Consider the following 18,415-nt stretch of genomic DNA (forward strand, 5'->3'; position numbering starts at 1 on the left):
TTTTCCATCAGTTACTCTTGAAAAGGCCTAAAAAATAAACTATAGTACATGTCATTGTAATATTTTCGCACACTCCCCACCAAATTTGACTGTTTATAAAACCACAAACCCATTACAACATTACTGCATTATATTAATTAAGGTTGTCCGATGTCTAATACTCTACATGATACCAAAAATTAGACGTCACATTTACACATACAAAGCAAAGAAGTCTGTGGAAACATATGTCATTTTTCAAAAAAAAAATAAGAGACATTTTAAAAATAATATATGAAGGAAGGGATTGAGAAAATGCACATTATTGAGACAGAAAAATTGTGGTATATTGAAATGGGAAAAAAGTCTTAGTTTAGGTGGGAAGAAAACGAAAGGTGGATTAAAAATGGGGTCCACAACATACATGCACCTATATTAAGAATATGGAGCTATAGCTAGCATGTTCAATTAAGCTGACAGTAATATTATTCATATATCACTCATATTTTATATTTTTGTAAGGAAGAAGGACAGAGAAAAAAAAACATATTCTTCCTTTCTATTTTCTCTGTCATGAACCTGAGGTTTAAAATAAATTTTTTTAAAAATAAAGTGTATAAAAGAACATTATTGTGTGTGTTAATTAGCATAAAAGTGAGAAGTCCCTAGCACAGGTCAAACAGTTAAGATAATCACGAGCTAGCTAGTTAGAGACAGACAGAGAGGTAGATTGATTTTTACAACTGTCAAGGGAGGGAGAGAAAAGGGTAGAGGGGAAAAAGGTAGGAATTGTCACATGATTTGCAACAGTGGAAAAGGGACCAGCAACATCTGTATCCATTATGTAGGTTTATTACAATTTAAGGAGAACAAGTAGCCTGTCCGAATATTGTTGATTCTAAATTTTCTTTTTTTCTTTCCTTTTCTTTGGTACCATAAAAGCCTATCTAATATCTTCAACTTATGACTCTAATTCTGCTGCTGAATTATATGACAACACAGCCCAAAACAAAGACCAGTTATCAAGTAATATCCTCTCTCTCCCTCTTTCCCCATCCAAACATATAGCATGATCCAATACCAAGACTAAATTCAGTTCAATCTTTCCATCAGTTGTTGGCCACACAGCTTTTCCACAGGTGGCTCAGTGAAGATATGTTTGGAATTTGGATATAAGAGCAGCTTCATATATGATCAACAGGTTTCGGAAAAGAAAGAATAGAGGGCACATCAGCATCGTGAATGGTGGTGCTTTAGGGAAAAAGGTGAAACACTCAAAATCAAAGTATTGTTTCTTTCTTTTCTTCTGTTAATTTCTTGGGCAAACCATCAAGGAATACCAGTTTATATATCCACCGTTTTCTTGGGTTTCTTTCTCCCTCTTCTTTTGTCTGGACTTAGGATCATGAATACCATTCCTTTCTCTTTGTTTCTTATGATTGTATATGAATACTATTTCTTTCTCTTTGTTTCTAGTTAATGATTATATATATAAAACCACCCCTCTAATATTACTTCCCGAAAACTATAATTTTTCATTATCTTGAAACATCTTGAAATTTATTCATACACAATCTGTTGAGGATTTCTAAATCAATCATAAGTTTTCTATTTCAAAGAAGATTTTTAAGCACACGATACTTCCTTCTGAACCGCATTTCCCTAACTAAGATGTGCTTTGTTCCTGGTGATTAGCAGTGGTTTTGAATTTATCATTCACAAGGGGCAAAACAATAACCCTTTCTCTTGATATCGTACATCTTTTCTTAATACGTCTAGAATAAGAACCTTGATTGTTATTTAAAGATACAAGTGTTGCACCTTGTCTTGTCCTAAACACCATTTTTCACATATCCTAAAACGTTTGTATAGATAAAATGTTAATTAACTCCGAATAAACAATTTCTCTCTCTGCCGCTATATCCAGGTTTTCTTTATTCACTAATATTTTTTAGTTCGTGGACATAATCATGAGTGTGTTTTCTAAATCTCCTGAACTCGTAATATATAGGAACCTTTTGAAATTTATTGTTTCAGTGATTAAATTAGAACAATATATTTCTCGGTATATTTCCTGAGTAGGAAATGACATGACCTAAAGTAAACTAAAGCGTCTGTTCATACAAATTACATATTTTTAGTAGCACTAAATTTCTTCGTCTACCCCTTCAGTTAATTCCTTTCAACTTAAATATGCAGATCTGAACTTGACACATCCTCATAAATTTTATTCACAGCTTCACGGTAGACAAGTTGGTTGCACTTTTACACTAAAATTCATGAATTTTGACCTACTACAGCTCTTTGTGCCATAACTTCTCACTGTTCACTACTTTGTGACTTTCTTTGGTACAGCTTCTTGTAATATAATAATATTATGAGTTTTAAAGCTTCGTAATTGTTGTATAGAAACTACGTACGTGTCATGTTATTGTTTATTTTGCCAACTTTGATCTGTACATTTAAATATATATTAATTTTGTGTTTATTTCAGAATGTCATTCATAATTTGTACACAATAAAGAATTGAAGTGGGAGGTGATCCTGATTCCTGAGCGACAACAAACGAATATGTCAGATGAATATGATATGAGTGATGAACAGGTTGATGACAGTTCAATGGGATCATCCCAAAAGTGCTCATCCTTTGATTTGAATGAAGAAGCTAGTAGTGAAAATAATAGCAATGCTAATGATAAGATATATGAGGAAGCTAAGGATGAAGGTACTTCAACAAATAAAAGTAGCAGCATAACAAGGGAAGGAAATAATGAACGAAGAGGTGGTGTGAGACAATATGTTAGATCAAAGATGCCTAGACTTCGTTGGACACCTGAACTTCATCTTTCTTTTGTGCATGCTGTTGAAAGGCTTGGAGGTCAAGAGAGTAAGTCATGTATATATCTATAGATATTGATAGATATATAGATATAGAGGCCAGGAAAAGCCTTATATATATATGTTATTGATAAAGATTAGATAGTTAACATGATTTAGTTAAGGTCAAGAGTGTAGTTTATATTTATTCTTCTATTTTATTCTATGTAGCTTGTCTTTGTTTACTCTTTTAATTAATGTGACATTGTTAAGATTTTTGTAAACGGGTTAGAGTAGTATTTGAATTCTTCATTAACATATTTTTACAATTAAAAAAATGATTTGACCTAAAATGTTTGGCTATCTTTGCATCAATTGGCGCAGGAGCAACACCCAAATTGGTGCTTCAGCTAATGAATGTAAGAGGACTCAGCATTGCTCATGTCAAGAGTCATTTGCAGGTAGCAACAAAATTGGGGGTTTGATAAGATTGCACTTTTTCCCTGGAAAATTATTTGATGTTTAATTGCCATAGATTATTCACAGTTATGCAATTTTCATTTTAGATGTATCGGAGCAAGAAACTAGATGAGGCCGGGCAAGGTGAGATCTATTCTAAATCTTACAAGCGTGCTAATGCAATTTAATCCTTTTTTTTTATTTATAATTTTGGGATGTGATTCATTGGCTTATACCACTTTTTTTAGTTGATATTAATATATTTATTTTTCTTATTTAAACTTTTTTACAATTTAAAGAGTGTGCGCTTTTGTATATATATCTCTCATATTTTGTTTGATACCGTATTCAAAATTCACAACTCAGACTGAAAATGCTAATCACACTTGTTCATATTAAGTTAAATAGAGGCTAGATATAGTATTTAAATTTTAAGACTAATCTTTAACTAAATAATCAATAAATATGTTGGATTAAAATATTTTTATAGTTAAATTTAAATAACTATTTTTTATCAATAAAAAAATAATATAAATAGAAAACATAAGGGAGTGCTTATAACCGTATACATAATATAACTAGTATAATTATAAAACTTAGCCTGCCTTCTTTATCTCACTCAAAATGAGGCCACCTAATTGTCTAAGGATCACAATTTTAATACAATAACAACCATTTCTCCATACAATACAGATTCTTCAAGGAATCAATAATATATCATACACTGATGTCAGAAAACACGTTGCATCCAATGTTAAGAGTTTTGTTCTTACTTCTCTTCACAACATTTTGATATTGGACTTCATAGGGACCATAAACTGCTTTTATCATTGGACTTGTTTAATGATTCATTACCCATGTCACTGCTATTCAGTAATGAGATTTCTAGAGTGATAGATTTGATGCTTCCCGTCCATATTGCATTGATGTACAACATAATTACATTGACAGGCAACACCAGGTGTAATATAGGGTGTGTGAATTCTCCTTGATATAGGAACCACCTAATTTGTATGTGAAATCATTAGATCCTCCTCGTTTATAGTAAGCTTGTGCACAATAGTTCCTCATTCAGGTATCATCAATTTACTTCCATGTCTGCACTGGAGAAAGATATGACCCATTCTAGACTATAAACCTTAAACTGATAAGCTGAAAAACGTCACTGGATTTTAGTATTGCCCTTGATACATTTTTGCTGCACACATGAATCTTCTTTCATAGACCCTCTGATCTAAATCCTATTTATAATGTTCCTTAACAATGACATCTCGGCTCATGTTGCAACCGGCTATTTAGACCACATCCATTAAGTTACTACTCGCTTTCCCCCTATCCCCCCTAATTTCTAGCTTAAGCAACCTATTTTACTGACCTGAAAGATTGAAGAGGGCAATTATACCGATCCAAGTAAGTGAAGTTCATGCAAGAATTTTGTGTTTCATCTGTATCCACGCTTGTAATTGTGTCTAAGTAAAGATTTTCTTTGAAAATTTTATACCCTACTTATTCTATTTCTGTGGCACCATATATTCTAAACAACAGAGATCCATACACTTCTCTAAAGCTAATTGCATTTTTTATTAAATTCAGGACCTGTAAAATTTTGGAGAAGAATTATAGGCTGGTTATGGTGTACATAGCTTAGACCTTTGTCACACAAATACCATTGCACATTATCTTAAAAGTAAAAAAAAAATGAGAGACATTTTCCTCCTTCAAACTACATAGAACACATAGGTCAATTGGACTAAGCTAGGATCTGATCGACACAGGTCAATTGGACTAAGCTAGCATTGGAGACTTTGCTAGGGCCTAAGAGAGGACTAGGCAGATACATGTGGAAGAAGCCCGGGCTTGGCCCTTGCTACTTAAGTTATGTAGTGCCACTGCATCCCTTTTCTGCATGTCATTTCTTTTCACTTTATCATTTGTGTTTGAAATCCGAAATCTCTAACTCTTATTTTCACTTTACCATTTTCACTTAAACCTGTTTTTTTTTTTAAATAATTAATTAAATTAAAAATAAAACGGATACTTCACTTCCAACCCTTATATAACCTATACATAAATTATTGATGACTCAATAGAGATTACATTAAAAAAAATTTGCTTCCCTTTTCATGAATGTTGAGCCACCTCGCAAGGCTAACAACAAAACTGCAGAATTTGTTGCATCATACCCAGCAAACATCTCATGGTCCCTCAGCTTAAATCTACTTCACCGGGGTCACAGATTGGACTTGTAGCCTCATCATTCTCTTCATATACATTTTGTATTTCCCTTCCACCACTTCCATAAGATATGTTGTTATAAATGGGTACCATGTTTGTCCGCTTGTGGCTCCATTCGTGGTTCAAAGGTTGCCTCCATTGATCTTGGTGTGTGTATTTGTTGTAGTTTTCATTGGTTCCTATTGCATTTGGTGGTTTCCATTTCTTGCTTCTCACTATGGTCATTTTCGCTTCCCCTCTCGTTTTGCTCTCCCTCTCCTTTCGCTTGGTTCTTGGCTCATGGTTCATGGCTATTTCTCGGCTCAAATGTTGCCTCTATTGTTCTTGGTGGCTGGATTTGTTGTTGGTTGATTCGTTCTCATTTTTTTTATTAGTAAGAAAAATAAATAAATAAATAAATATGAATCATTTTAGGGGTATTCAAACTCTTTTACATTTTGGAGAGAAACTCACATCAATCCAAAACTTAACAACTGTCCAGACACAAAACTACAAAAGGAAAACCAACCCAACCAACTATTAATCCCTTATTTGGTTCTCGTGGTGTTGGTTCTTGTAGTGGTTGAGGTGCGTTAGTTCATTTTGATTCATTTTGTGTTGTTTTTTTTTGTTTCGGGTTTAAGTTGGTTATTAACTTCATGGAGCGAAAAATTTTGTGCCAACCATTAAGTTAGGGCTTAACCCTCCCTATTTACTTCTCCAACCATTAAGCTAAAGCTTTCCCTTCATTATTTGCTTCTTTGTTTAGGTTAAAAAGGGCTTGAACTTCTCTAAGTTTGACTCAGCTAGTTTCCATTTCACTTAATAGCTTCCACATCTCAGTTAACTAGCTAGGGCTTAGTCATAGAGTTTGATATATAGTAGTTTGAAAGATTTTGTGATATCTGATAATTATAATTTCTTTGTATAAGGGTTTGACCACCTTAGCCTACAACAATAATTCTAAGCTTATGCAAAAAAAAAAAAAAAATTCAGCTTTCCAATGTTCATTTTCATGAGATGCTATGTTCACCTTATTTTTCACTTAGCGTCCTTGAGGTTTTTACATATGTGTTTAACCCATACTATTTTTTACTTTTTCTTAATAGTGTGTATATCTCAATATTTCCTATTCAAACAAAATTATATTAATTTAACTCAGCATAATGTTTATATTAAGAATTCAATATTTGTTTGAAAAATATTATACTTAGAAAGACAAGTAAATATCTTAGTGAACTTAAGAAAAGTTCGTCCGATTTATTTTGGGTCTCTCTTTTCTCTCAAAAGGAGAAGTTGAATCAAACAAAGTTTTAAGGTAAATATCTTAAATAACTATTTTTAACGAAAAAATTATAATTTTATAAAAGTCAATTTTAAAATTTAATAAAAAATTATTAAATTACAATTAATTTTAGAGATAATAAATAATTAATTATTATATTATTTAAATTTAATATTATTTTATAAATAAAAAATTATTAATATTTAAAATAGTTTTTATCATTATAAAAATTAATTTAAAATCTAAAATATTCGGTAACCTGGTAGTTAATATTATATACCAATTTAAAAAATAATTTATAATTTTTTATTAATAATAAAAATTATTTTAAATATTAATTTTATTGGCCGTGTTTTTTCTCAAGCATGTTCGAGATTGTACTGTTAGTGACATTGTATTGTTATTTTAACTTTTTTACTATATATTCATCCGCATTCACTTTTCAGTATTAAGCGAAACATACAAATCAACCCATGAACTTGGTCGTATTTCTCATATGACCCATCCTCGTCAACATTTTAAGATGGGAAATGGTGGAATTATTCTAGCAAGTGATTACAGCGAGCACAGTTATTTCCATGGTCTCTTGCATCCTTCGACCCTATCACATCCACATTCAAAAGCCATCGACTCAAGGTAATTAACCATGCAAACATTTTAAGTCATTTTATTCCAGATTTTTTCCATGCTTCTGCAATTTAATCCAATCTGCAATCTTACACCAGGCACCAAAAATGGTACTTCAATAATCATCAACCTTTTAGAAAACCAAGTTACTCTAGCAACGAAGTTGCCTCAGCAGCCTTACAACCGCAAGCAAGATCAATGTCTTCAAACCAAATGGATGCTACCAGCATTGTACCCATGAGACCAAGCCAGTTTCTTGAAGGGAAAAGATGGCCTCCATTAGAAATTATGAACAATCACCCCTGGAAGAAAAGGTTACCTTCTAATACTGAGTCACAATCTGTGTTACTTCATCAATTTGGCACCACTACTCCAGCATCTCTTAGACCAAGTGACTTGAACTTCGCAAACAAAACAAGAATCAGGGAACATATATCTAACTCTGATGAGCATCGCAGCTATTCGAACAGTTCCAAGCTAGAATTTGAACCTCCATTTCGGATTAAGGTAAGGCTTAAGAAAATAAGATTGTTGTTATTTTCTTGGATTAGATATATTTTATTCCTTGAAAAAAAATTATTTAAATTTTTAATCTTTATATTTAATACTATTAGTGATTTTTTAATTTTTTCAAGGATAAAAACTTGTTTTTATCATTTTTTTAAAATTTATGAACTAAAAATAGTAAGATAAAATTTAACTATAAAATTTAAAAAAATCTGTCACTAAAATTTAGTAAAAGGATATTTTTCGTTACTAAATTTGTTTTCTAATTCATTAAATTTTTAGTAATTAGATATAAGAAAAAAAATTGCGTACTTTCATGAACTATATACAAAACTATTATTTTTACCTTTTTCCACCTTTGATAGAACTTGTTTACATCAAATGCAGTCGAATCAAGAAAAAATGCAGAAAGAGAAGCAGTGGATGCCTGATTTGCGACTGAGTTTAAGTCAGAGAGATGGCAACAATGATGAGAAGACGGATCATTGCAGAGAAACCCAAGAAATCAACACGAAACTTTCACTTTCCTAGAATCTATAGCCATGTCAATGTATAATGCAAATACCACAGCCTAGCCATTCATATATATAGTCTGAGTGAAGATATATATATCGATACTAAAACAAAATTACACAATTATATATCGCTACAACACTAAATTGTGGGCTGGCCAGTACATAGGGTTTCTCCTCACACCCAAAAAAAACAATAAAAAATGGGATTTGAGTGTAAAATGAATATGGTGGTCGTGATTATGAGTGAGTTTGCAAGAGAGAATTTTCTTGTGCAAGAGTGAAGAAAATAACAAATATTGCAACATGTTCTTGCTTAACCTTTAGTGAGTACATGCATTGGATAAGTTTAGTTCAACAAGAATATGGCGATCAGGTGTTATGGCAAGAGCTAGCTACACCTACAGAGAAGAAGATTTAAGTAGGAAAATGCATGGATTTAAGTTTTGAAATTGAGTTTCACACAGGCTGAGTTTTATGATGAGAGTGGAATTTTTTTCTTGTGCATTTGTGTTTTTGGTTTGTTGAACACTGTGTAGTATTCTTTTGAGGGTGAATATTACTGTGCAGTTGAAATTAAGTTTTAAGAAGATTTTTGTATTTTCAATAGTCAACCACACTCATATATTCATTTTCCACGAGCATACTCAAACCTACGGTCAAGTAATGCAATTCAGTGCAACGAAACATGTCTAAAGAGTACATTTATATTTACATTTAAAGTGATTAATCTTGACTTTGTTACACCACTATAATTTAGAATAAATTTACTCTTTTGAATGAGATTTATCCAATTAGAATTAATTGAATATTAATTGAGATTGTTGGCTAAAGTTACATTTTAAACATATTTTTTCATTTTTTTTTCTAATTATCTAGAGAGATATGACCTTTCAATTAAAGTATTTTGAAGTTTAGAAATTTATGCTCAAAGGATAGCCACTTTCGCTAGACAAAACGATGTTGAGACCTTGAACGATCTAGATAGTTTGCTAAGTTCCTAAACATATTTTTGACCAACTAGACGGTCTGGTAAGCATTTATGCATTTTTCTTTTGTTTTTAACCTCCTTACAAGTCTTCAAAAGATAAAAATCATTATTGTATTTACCTTAGAGGATAAAGGAGCTTTGGAATCCTTTTAGGAATAGATTCTTGAACAAGTGTGAGCAAACAAATCTTTACTGAAAAAGAAAATAAAGACGGAAAAGTATGCCAAAGAAAAGAATGAAAAAAATGAAAGAAAAACACATATAAGAATGCTTTTTATGACTAAGATGTTATGAGTTTTTTCTCACACAAAAATAATTAATGTAAATTGTAACATGTTAACCTCTATTTCCTTACTCTCCACCTTCACTCGTCAAATAGTTTTCTTTTGATTGTCTATCTCATTTTTTTATTAGCAACTAATTAATGAATTAAAAAGGGGACACTTTAAGAGTATCTTAACTCTTATACAAGAATTAAGATAACCTCTGCATCTCGCCTCCTAACTTACAATTTCTATGAAATCATTACAACATCAATATGATTAGCAGGAGGCAAACAAAACTAGAAGTAAAGAAGATCTCTTTTAAGTACTATCATTTAATGGTTATTCTAGATAAAAGTCTCTAGAAAAACACATATAAGAATGCTTTTTATGACTAAGATGTTATGAGTTTTTTCTCACACAAAAATAATTAATGTAATTGTAACATGTTAACCTCTATTTCCTTACTCTCCACCTTCACTCATCAAATAGTTTTCTTTTGATTGTCTATCTCATTTTTTTATTAGCAACTAATTAATGAATTAAAAGGGACACTTTAAGAGTATCTTAATTCTTATACAAGAATATAAGAATTAAGATAACCTCTGCATCTCGCCTCCTAACTTACAATTTCTATGAAATCATTACAACATCAATATGATTAGGAGAGGCAAACAAAACTAGAAGTAAAGAAGATTTCTTTTAAGTACTATCATTTAATGGTTATTCTAGATAAAAATCAATAAAGGCGCTTTAGATTATTCCAAAACGCCTGCCAAAACCTTTACTTACTTTTGCTCCCAAAGAATTCATTTGGCTCCCACCTTCTTCTACCACTACTAATCCTTCTATCATAATAAGAAACAAGAATGGAGTTACGAATCTCCTTATCTTAAACATTTTTATGTTGGAATTCCTGTATTAAACTCTCATTTATTTAGACCGTGAGATTGTAGATGATTCTAGATACCTTTTAATCTCATTCATTACAAAAAAAAACCTAGTTTTTATATAATGGAATATAAAAAAAACCCTTTCCTTATTTATCGTTTCCCTTGTATATTTTCTCTTCTCAGATCGTCCTAGACCATCTAACGTTTATACAAAGTATTATCATTGTTGACCCTCTTTTCTCCCTTTCTATTGCCTCTTTTTTGTTGCACAAACCCTTTCTTTCAAATTTTCTATAATCTTAATTATCTTCCCCGCATTCCTATATACATAATGCCTATGGCTCTTGCTAGGTTCCAAATTCTAAGGCTTCATCATACTCATTTCTTAGCCAAAACAGTTTATTACAAAAAAAATTATAGTTGAATCAGTTATATAGGGAATGCAATTTTTTACCTTGGCTTTCTCCTTTCCAACGTGTTTGTCGTTAAGACCGTGTTAAGGCTTTTCGGATGATTACATGATTCCCCTCCCCTGCTACTGCTTTGTTGTGTTCCCATTTCCATAACCTTCATGTTCTTCCCATCTACTTGTTGGGAATCTTCTTTGTGATTTCCATTATGTCGTCGTTTCATTGTTTGCCCTAGGTTTTCCGGTCTCTAACTTACGATTGGAATAATGCTCCCCGAGGCCACTACACTCACTGGAGTAATCTAGAAGGGCTCCCATCATCATTCGAAATTGAGCTTGAATAAAGATTTGTACATTGACCTAATCCCTTCACCCTTGTAATTCACTTGAATCTTTTGCAACTGAACCTTGTCCTTGACCCATTCTGTGATACCAATACAATTTTGAAAAGTCTGAGCAACCTCAGATAGAGAAACTACCGTTTGGGTTTTCTTCTGTATCTCTCCCATACAATCTTATTCGTCGGTGTTGATGTTTGCGACCATGGAATTATGGATTCGAAAATGCTTAAAACCAGCCTCATTGTCTCCATTTAAGAGAACTTCTTATCCCCTATATACCTTATCCTAATGAAACTAAGCCCGCCTAATATAAAATGCTCCTTTATCATGTCCAAATTGTTAGCATTGTGCAATTTTCCCACCATACTTTCCTTCTTCCATTTCTTGATCTCTTCCTCCACCTTAAACTCCAAATCATTCCATCTAAGCTCAGTTGAGTCATGGCAGTGCATTTCATTGTGACTTCTGCAATGTTGCTCCCGTCTCACCCACTTCATAGTTTTCTTTTAGCTCTGTTACTATCTTCCATCTTTTTGGTATACTCCTTTTGAACTTCGTTCCTATTGCATCTTCCTATTCTCAATCCTTACATAGTTTAAACCTTTTTTTTCTAAAGTAATCTAATTTTCAACCTCCGTGACAAAACCAAGTCGTTGACCCCTGCCATTGAGTTTCATAACCATGAAAATGTCCACTACTTTTTCTCACTTATGAAAAATCCTCCCTAGATCTAGTCCGCCAAAATTCACAGGAAAATGAGTGTAGAAAAATGGCGTTTCCTGGTATCGGTTAGCTCCCTAACTCCATTCCCTACCATATTCCCAGCGATTCCAAAATCGTTTCCTTGAAAACATTCCATTAGTTCACCGATGAACCTAATGTGCTCTTTATGAAACTATAGTGCCCGGTCATTGATTAAACATTTTCAAGTCATTAGATTATAAATAAAATTATTTTCTCACATCTTATCACTACAAGAAAAACAACATTTAGCTGCAAAGAAAAGTGACGGCCCACTTGTGGACACTAAATAGTGTCCGCTTAACCTTCACAATTAAAGAAAAAAATAATAATAATAAAATTGAAGGTTTGGCTGACGCTATGCCTACTTAAATTTGAAGGCTTAACCCACACTATCTCTACACTATCTTATTTTAAATTTTTGAAGGTTTAGCCCCCGCTATAATTTTAAATTTAAATTTAAATTGAAAGTCAAAATACCCAACCATGGTTTCATTTTTGGGGGCTTAAACTCATTCAAAAGCTTAAGCATTTGAGCAACTTAGTAGTGGAGCATTTGAGCATTTGGAACGTGATTGAGCAGTGGAGCATTTGAGCATTTGGTACGTGATTGAACGTGACCGTGAACGTGATTGAGCAGTGGATCGTGAGCATTTGAGCGAGTGCGATTGAGCGATGGAGTGAGAACGACGGAGCGAGAGCGATGTGTTGAAGATGGTTGCTGCCCCTTCAAGATTGTGTTTGATGAAGACCTATATGTAGTGTTTGATGAAGTCTTATATGTACTTTTCATGTAATTTTGCTTTGCTTTAAGTATGTCTTAGTTAGTGCTTAGAGGTAGTCTAAGAGTGGCTTTTTGCTGAGTAACTCACCTCATAACCACTGGCCATGTGATAAGAACAAGCATAAGTTTTCTTAAACGGTTTTTCACATGTTTTACACAAAAACACGTTTACTGCATAAAAATAAATCTGTTCTTTTCTAAATAAACAGATTCATTTTTTCACTGATGCCTTGGCTAAAGTCTTGTAAAAATTAGATTTTGTGCATCAGGTATTTTGACTAAGTCTTCTTCTTTTCAAAACGACTGAGTTTCAAATAGTTAAACTTTCTCTGTTTTCGTTTTGAAAAATAAATCTGTTCATCTGTAAATGAATAGATTCTTTTTGCCTCTGGTGCCATATCAAGCTTAAACGTTTTTCAGTTTTATCTCAGCACCAGAATGGTTGACTAAGTCTCCTCACTTAACAAATTCTCTAACTGCTTTTGAAAATAAATCAGTTCATTTTATTTTCAATCTGTTCATTTTATAACAACTTTAACTGTTTTTCAAAATTCTGTTATAAGCTGGCTTTCTATAAAATGCAAACTTGTTTTCTGAGTTTAACAACGATTAAAACAGTTCATACATTTGCAAAAAACAAGTTTTGACAGCAGAGAGTTAAGTGTTTTCAAGGATTAGCATTTGTTCTTCAAAGATTTCAAAAATCACAAAGTGCTTGTTCTTGGTTTGGTTCCAAAAGCTTGGTGTGAGGTGCAGCTACTGTTCTAGCAATCTTGCCTACTGGTTTAAGGCAAATCTGTGTATCCTCAATCAGGTGTAGTCGTTTCACATCTCTTTCTTGTAATAGTTTGGTTGAACACTCTTCTTGATAGGTGTTCTTGAAGAGTGGGTGTGTGTATGCTGAAATAGGTTTTTTCAGCAAGAGTACCTAAGTTCTTGTAGGTTTCAAGAACAGTGGGAATTGTACTTGGTTGTACTGTGTGTTAGTGATTTCCACCTGTTGTTGGTGAAGACTGGATGTAGCTCAGGTTGAGTGAACCAGTATAATTGCTTGTGTTCATTCTCTCTCTCTCTCTCTGCAATTTCGTTTCTGCACAATTGATAAAACAGCAAAGAAATAAATTTGTTCAATTGAAAATAAATCTGTTCTTTCTGGGCACTGAGCAAACTGTTCTTGATTTCTGAAAAAGGTGTTTGAATCTGATAAGAACATATATAATCTGCTAAAAACCATTGGAACAGATTGACTGTGATAAGTTGTTCAAGAAACTGTCAAAGCTATTAATTGAACCTTAAACAATTGCTCAAAGTTGAAGCTTGCTGTTCTGTGATTCATTGTTCTTAATTTCTGGAAATTGCTTGACATCAAGAAGAACACTCATAGTCTGTTAAAAGCAACTGGAACAGCTTGTTTGCAAAGGTCACTCAATTAATTAGCTTGCTATCAATTGAACCTTAATCACGTGCTTGAAATTGAAGCTTGCTGTTTTGTGTTTCACTGTTTTTCAAATCTGATATCTGTGTGTGTGCTGCTGGAAATTCTCACTGCATAACCTTGTGATTAACCTTGCTGAATTAAAAGCGTTTCAAACAAAAACAGTGCTGAAATAAATCTGTTCATTTTCACATAAATCGATTTATTTTCTGTAAAACTGTGTTAAACACTGTTTCTGCGAGAAAGTTTTAAAAGGTCAATTCACCCCCCCTCTTGAACTTTGGCACTATTAAACCCAACACGATGGAGCGAGAGCAATGGAGCGAGAGTGATTGAGCGAGCGAGAGCGATTGAGCGATTGTACTCACAGTGAGTTTCCCTTCTCCTTTCTTAATCTTTCGCAGTAACCCTAACTTCTCGATTTCAGATTGTGTTTGCTGATAATATCCGATGATTGTTGCTAGAAGTCTCGGGGCAACGCTTGTGATACCTGACATCAGAGGAAACCAACCTGGTGATAGAATTTTATTTTGTGTTTGATGTTGCATCCTGTGTTTGATGTTGCATCCTGTGTTTGAAGTTGAATAAGATTAGGCTAGGTTTCACAAATGTCCATAGCTTCCAACCCATATCCACTAGGATACTAAGGAGCCACTTGCTTCTCATTCTCATAACCCTGCTCTCCACTGTATCCTTCACCAAACCCACTTCCAACACCAAACTCAACATAGAAATCATCTTCATGGTCACTTTCCTCGGTCACTTCCAAAAAATAAAAGAACCTTGGCTTCTCCAAAAGCGCATTCTTCATGATGGAAAATAAAATAGAAGAAAGAGTAGAAAAAAAAAGGAACAGAAAGTACAACTGCATTGTTCTGTAGTTTTCATTTTGTGAGCCTTTTATCTGCTCTTTAGTGCTCAAGAACCTAAGGTATTTTGTAATAGTGACAACACTAGAGTTTTCTTTTTCAAATTTCTAATAGCATCTAACTTGTTGTTTTGGGTATTTTTTACCATTAATTTCAAAGTTATTGTTATTAATATTGTTATTAATTTCAAAGTTATTGTTATTAACTTGTTGATTACAATACAAACATCAATGGTTTACTAACTAAGCTATAGTGCAGAAGCAGTGTTAGCAAAAAAACCAGTATGTCCACTTCAATAATGGTTATCCTTGATGAATTGGGAAAGTTGTTTGAACTTTGAAACAAATATTGTGTATATACCTACTAATATGCCTTCTGAAGTTCTATTATGCACCCTAAGACAGGTATTAGGAGATTTGTTATGTCTAATAGCTGCTTAGTTTTTCATTTCCATGCTGTTTTTTCAAGGTGACAAAACCTGTTGGAGTCGTGGAAGCTGATTTAAAATCAAAGACCGAGCAAAGGATAAAGAATGTCAACAAGTCAGAAATAGAATTATGCAAGGATAAAAACAAAATTGAGGTAAGCCAATCTATTTCTTTTGACAACGAATAGTATATATATTTGTTTTTTCTTTTAAATTTTCTATAGGAAGAGTACTAGATAAGACATGACAGTTATGTTGGGACAAGTCTGGTTATATTGCTGATCTGTGATTAGTATTTAACTGCTTGGAAGAAGTTTTTCTTTGATAATTTATATTTGTTTATGCAGTGAACTATATTTACAGGACATCCGAGGAAATGATGTGAGTCTGAATGATTTCACTGGGAAGGTTATACTGATTGTGAATGTTGTCTCACAATGGTAACCTACTGTGTGTGTTCAGAAAGCTTAGGACTTGTGATGTTACCTCCATTGCATATATGCCACATCTTTAGGACTTCCAACATAAACTTTTTGCTTAATCATCATTCAAATTAACAAAGTGAAGTGAATTTTCCAACAACTCCCAGTCTTTGCTCACTTTCCTTTCGATAAGAAAAGTTTGGTGTGCAGAAAGCTTCTTTGTCAAAGTTAAGTTTATTTAAATAAAATAGTTCATTCATATCTTCCAACTTCTTCTATTTAAGTATGTGATCACAGACTCAATCTTTAGTTCTTGACTTGAAGTCAAGAATATCAGAATCCACACAAAAAGAAAGTTCAAAAACAAAAAGCACTTTATTTTATTTATTCTTATTCTAAAAACTGACAAACGTATTAAGAAATGTCTAGAAAAATACTAGTTACAGAATATTTAATATATTTTCTCATGATCATAAGCGCATTCAATATTTTTTAATAAATTTTAGTTATTTGAAGGTTATTTGTTAATGAATATTTTAAACACATTACTAAATAAGAAATATTTAATATATTAAATACTTTTAATTGTTTTAATAATTTGTGTTAAACGTTATTTCATGCAGAGATATCTACAAGAGGACAAGTAGTGTTGCTGGGAATGATCCTTCACTTGCGGAGTCTCCAAATGAGGACAAGTAGTGTTTTGATGGTATATAAACTAACCAATGGCTAATTCTTTCACTTTTTATTTATGCAAAACCATGAGTATATATAGTGGGTTTTATTTTTGCGTTGATAAATACACATTATATACTTTGGGATACACATTGCTGGAAAGGTCATGTTTGAGATACAAATTGTTATTGTGTTACTCTAACCCAAAAGTATTTCAATTTCCTATGGATACGTGCATTCTACCAAATATAACAAATCAAAAGGTGCTCTTTGTTTCCACGATTAAGCCACTCAACATTTTTCTTTTTTTTTGGATTTTCTCAATACTATGCATGTAATTCAAATTATACCTTCACTAATGTTTGAGGGAAAATCATATTTTAACCAGGATATGTTTCTAGGATGTCAACTCATTTTTAGTTTTTTTCTACTTGAATAGTTCGTTTCACTTTATTGATAGTTTTTGAAATGTTAACTTCTAATTTTTAAAATGGTTTAATAAAAAATAAATAAAAGGAATTACTGATAATTTTTTATAAAGAAAATAGTAAGCAACTAGTTTTACATTAAAAAAAATATAATAACACTTATATGTTATTTAAACAATAATTAATTTTTCCTAAGAGAAAATATTATTTTTTATAAAAAACAAAATAAAAGTTAGTGTGATTAAAGTTGTCAGATGAAAAAGAATTTTATATTTTAAAATATTACTCTAAAGTCCAAAAACCTGTGTAGGCTAAGTTGTTTCAAAATTGTGTGGTTGCTACGTATACTTCAAAATTGTGTGGGTTAAGTGTAGGCTAAGCCCCCGCTTTTATAATTTTTGTGTGACCATGCGAAGGCTTGTGTGTAGGCTAAACCCCGCTTTTATAATTTTTGTGTAACCAATGTGAAGGTTTGTGTGTAGGCTAAGCCCCGCTTAGACTATAAATATATTTTTTACGTGACCAATGCTAAGGCTAAGCTCACGGTTGGATAAAAATTGTGTGGCCCATGAGTAAGCTTAGCCCACGCTTTTTTTAATAAATAATATAAAATGTGGGCAAAATGTAGGTTAGGCCTATGCAAAAATGTGTCCAACCCAACCCCCACTATTTTACGTCGAACATATTAACTGCCACATTTAAGTTGATGTTAAGCCTACGCTAATTACACTTTTCGTCCGTTTACTGCACCTATTGTCCGTTTTTTGCCCATGCTAAAAAGGATATTTCTTGTAGTGTATTATGTACCAAATATAAAGAAAAAACATGTGTTTGTGTATTAAATATTAAATACTTATAAAGGATTTATATATAAATAGTTGAACTTTTTAAATAACCATTTACATAAACATTTTTATTAGGAATTATCAACGGACACTTTTTTTAATCATTTTTATTAGGTATTTAATCATTTCTTTAAAAATAAAACATACACATACATACTTTTTTACAACCTTCTACTTTCATATTTTTTTAAATGTAAAAAGATTTCGGAAAACAAACACCCATTTAAAAAGAGTCTCTAAAAACTCCAAAACGAAAATTTATACCTCGCATGACCTCGCAACACCTATGAGTATGTTTTATACTGGCATGGCCTCTCTTGACTTCAAAATTTATGTATACTGACGACATTCCAACATACATATGTGTGCTTTTATGTGATGTTTTTATGCTGACCATTCATGTTAATTGGGGAAGTTGCTTAGACAAAAAAGTCAACAAAGTTTAATGTTTTTCTAGAAATATTATTATGAAAGTCAAAGAAATGACTTCCT

General features: G+C 32.3%; 1 protein-coding gene across 3 annotated transcripts; it reads left to right on the plus strand.

The window, feature by feature from the left end:
• Positions 1-698: 698 nt before the first annotated feature.
• On the plus strand, positions 699-9,031 carry LOC137812143 (uncharacterized). Of its 3 annotated transcripts, XM_068614055.2 has the most exons (8): positions 889-1,005; positions 1,093-1,244; positions 2,474-2,866; positions 3,181-3,257; positions 3,363-3,399; positions 7,201-7,390; positions 7,480-7,888; positions 8,276-9,031. In XM_068614055.2, exons 3-8 carry the CDS (start codon positions 2,551-2,553, stop codon positions 8,417-8,419), a joined length of 1,173 nt encoding a protein of 390 aa, XP_068470156.1. In that variant the 5' UTR covers positions 889-1,005; positions 1,093-1,244; positions 2,474-2,550; the 3' UTR covers positions 8,420-9,031. The 3 variants fall into 3 exon arrangements, with proteins under 3 accessions (XP_068470154.1, XP_068470155.1, XP_068470156.1); XM_068614053.2 differs by having other exon boundaries at positions 699-1,244; XM_068614054.2 differs by having other exon boundaries at positions 871-1,264.
• Positions 9,032-18,415: the final 9,384 nt, after the last annotated feature.

This window comes from Phaseolus vulgaris, chromosome 2 (genome assembly GCF_051622355.1).
Source record: "Phaseolus vulgaris cultivar YP4 chromosome 2, ASM5162235v1, whole genome shotgun sequence".
Lineage (NCBI taxonomy): Eukaryota > Viridiplantae > Streptophyta > Magnoliopsida > Fabales > Fabaceae > Phaseolus > Phaseolus vulgaris.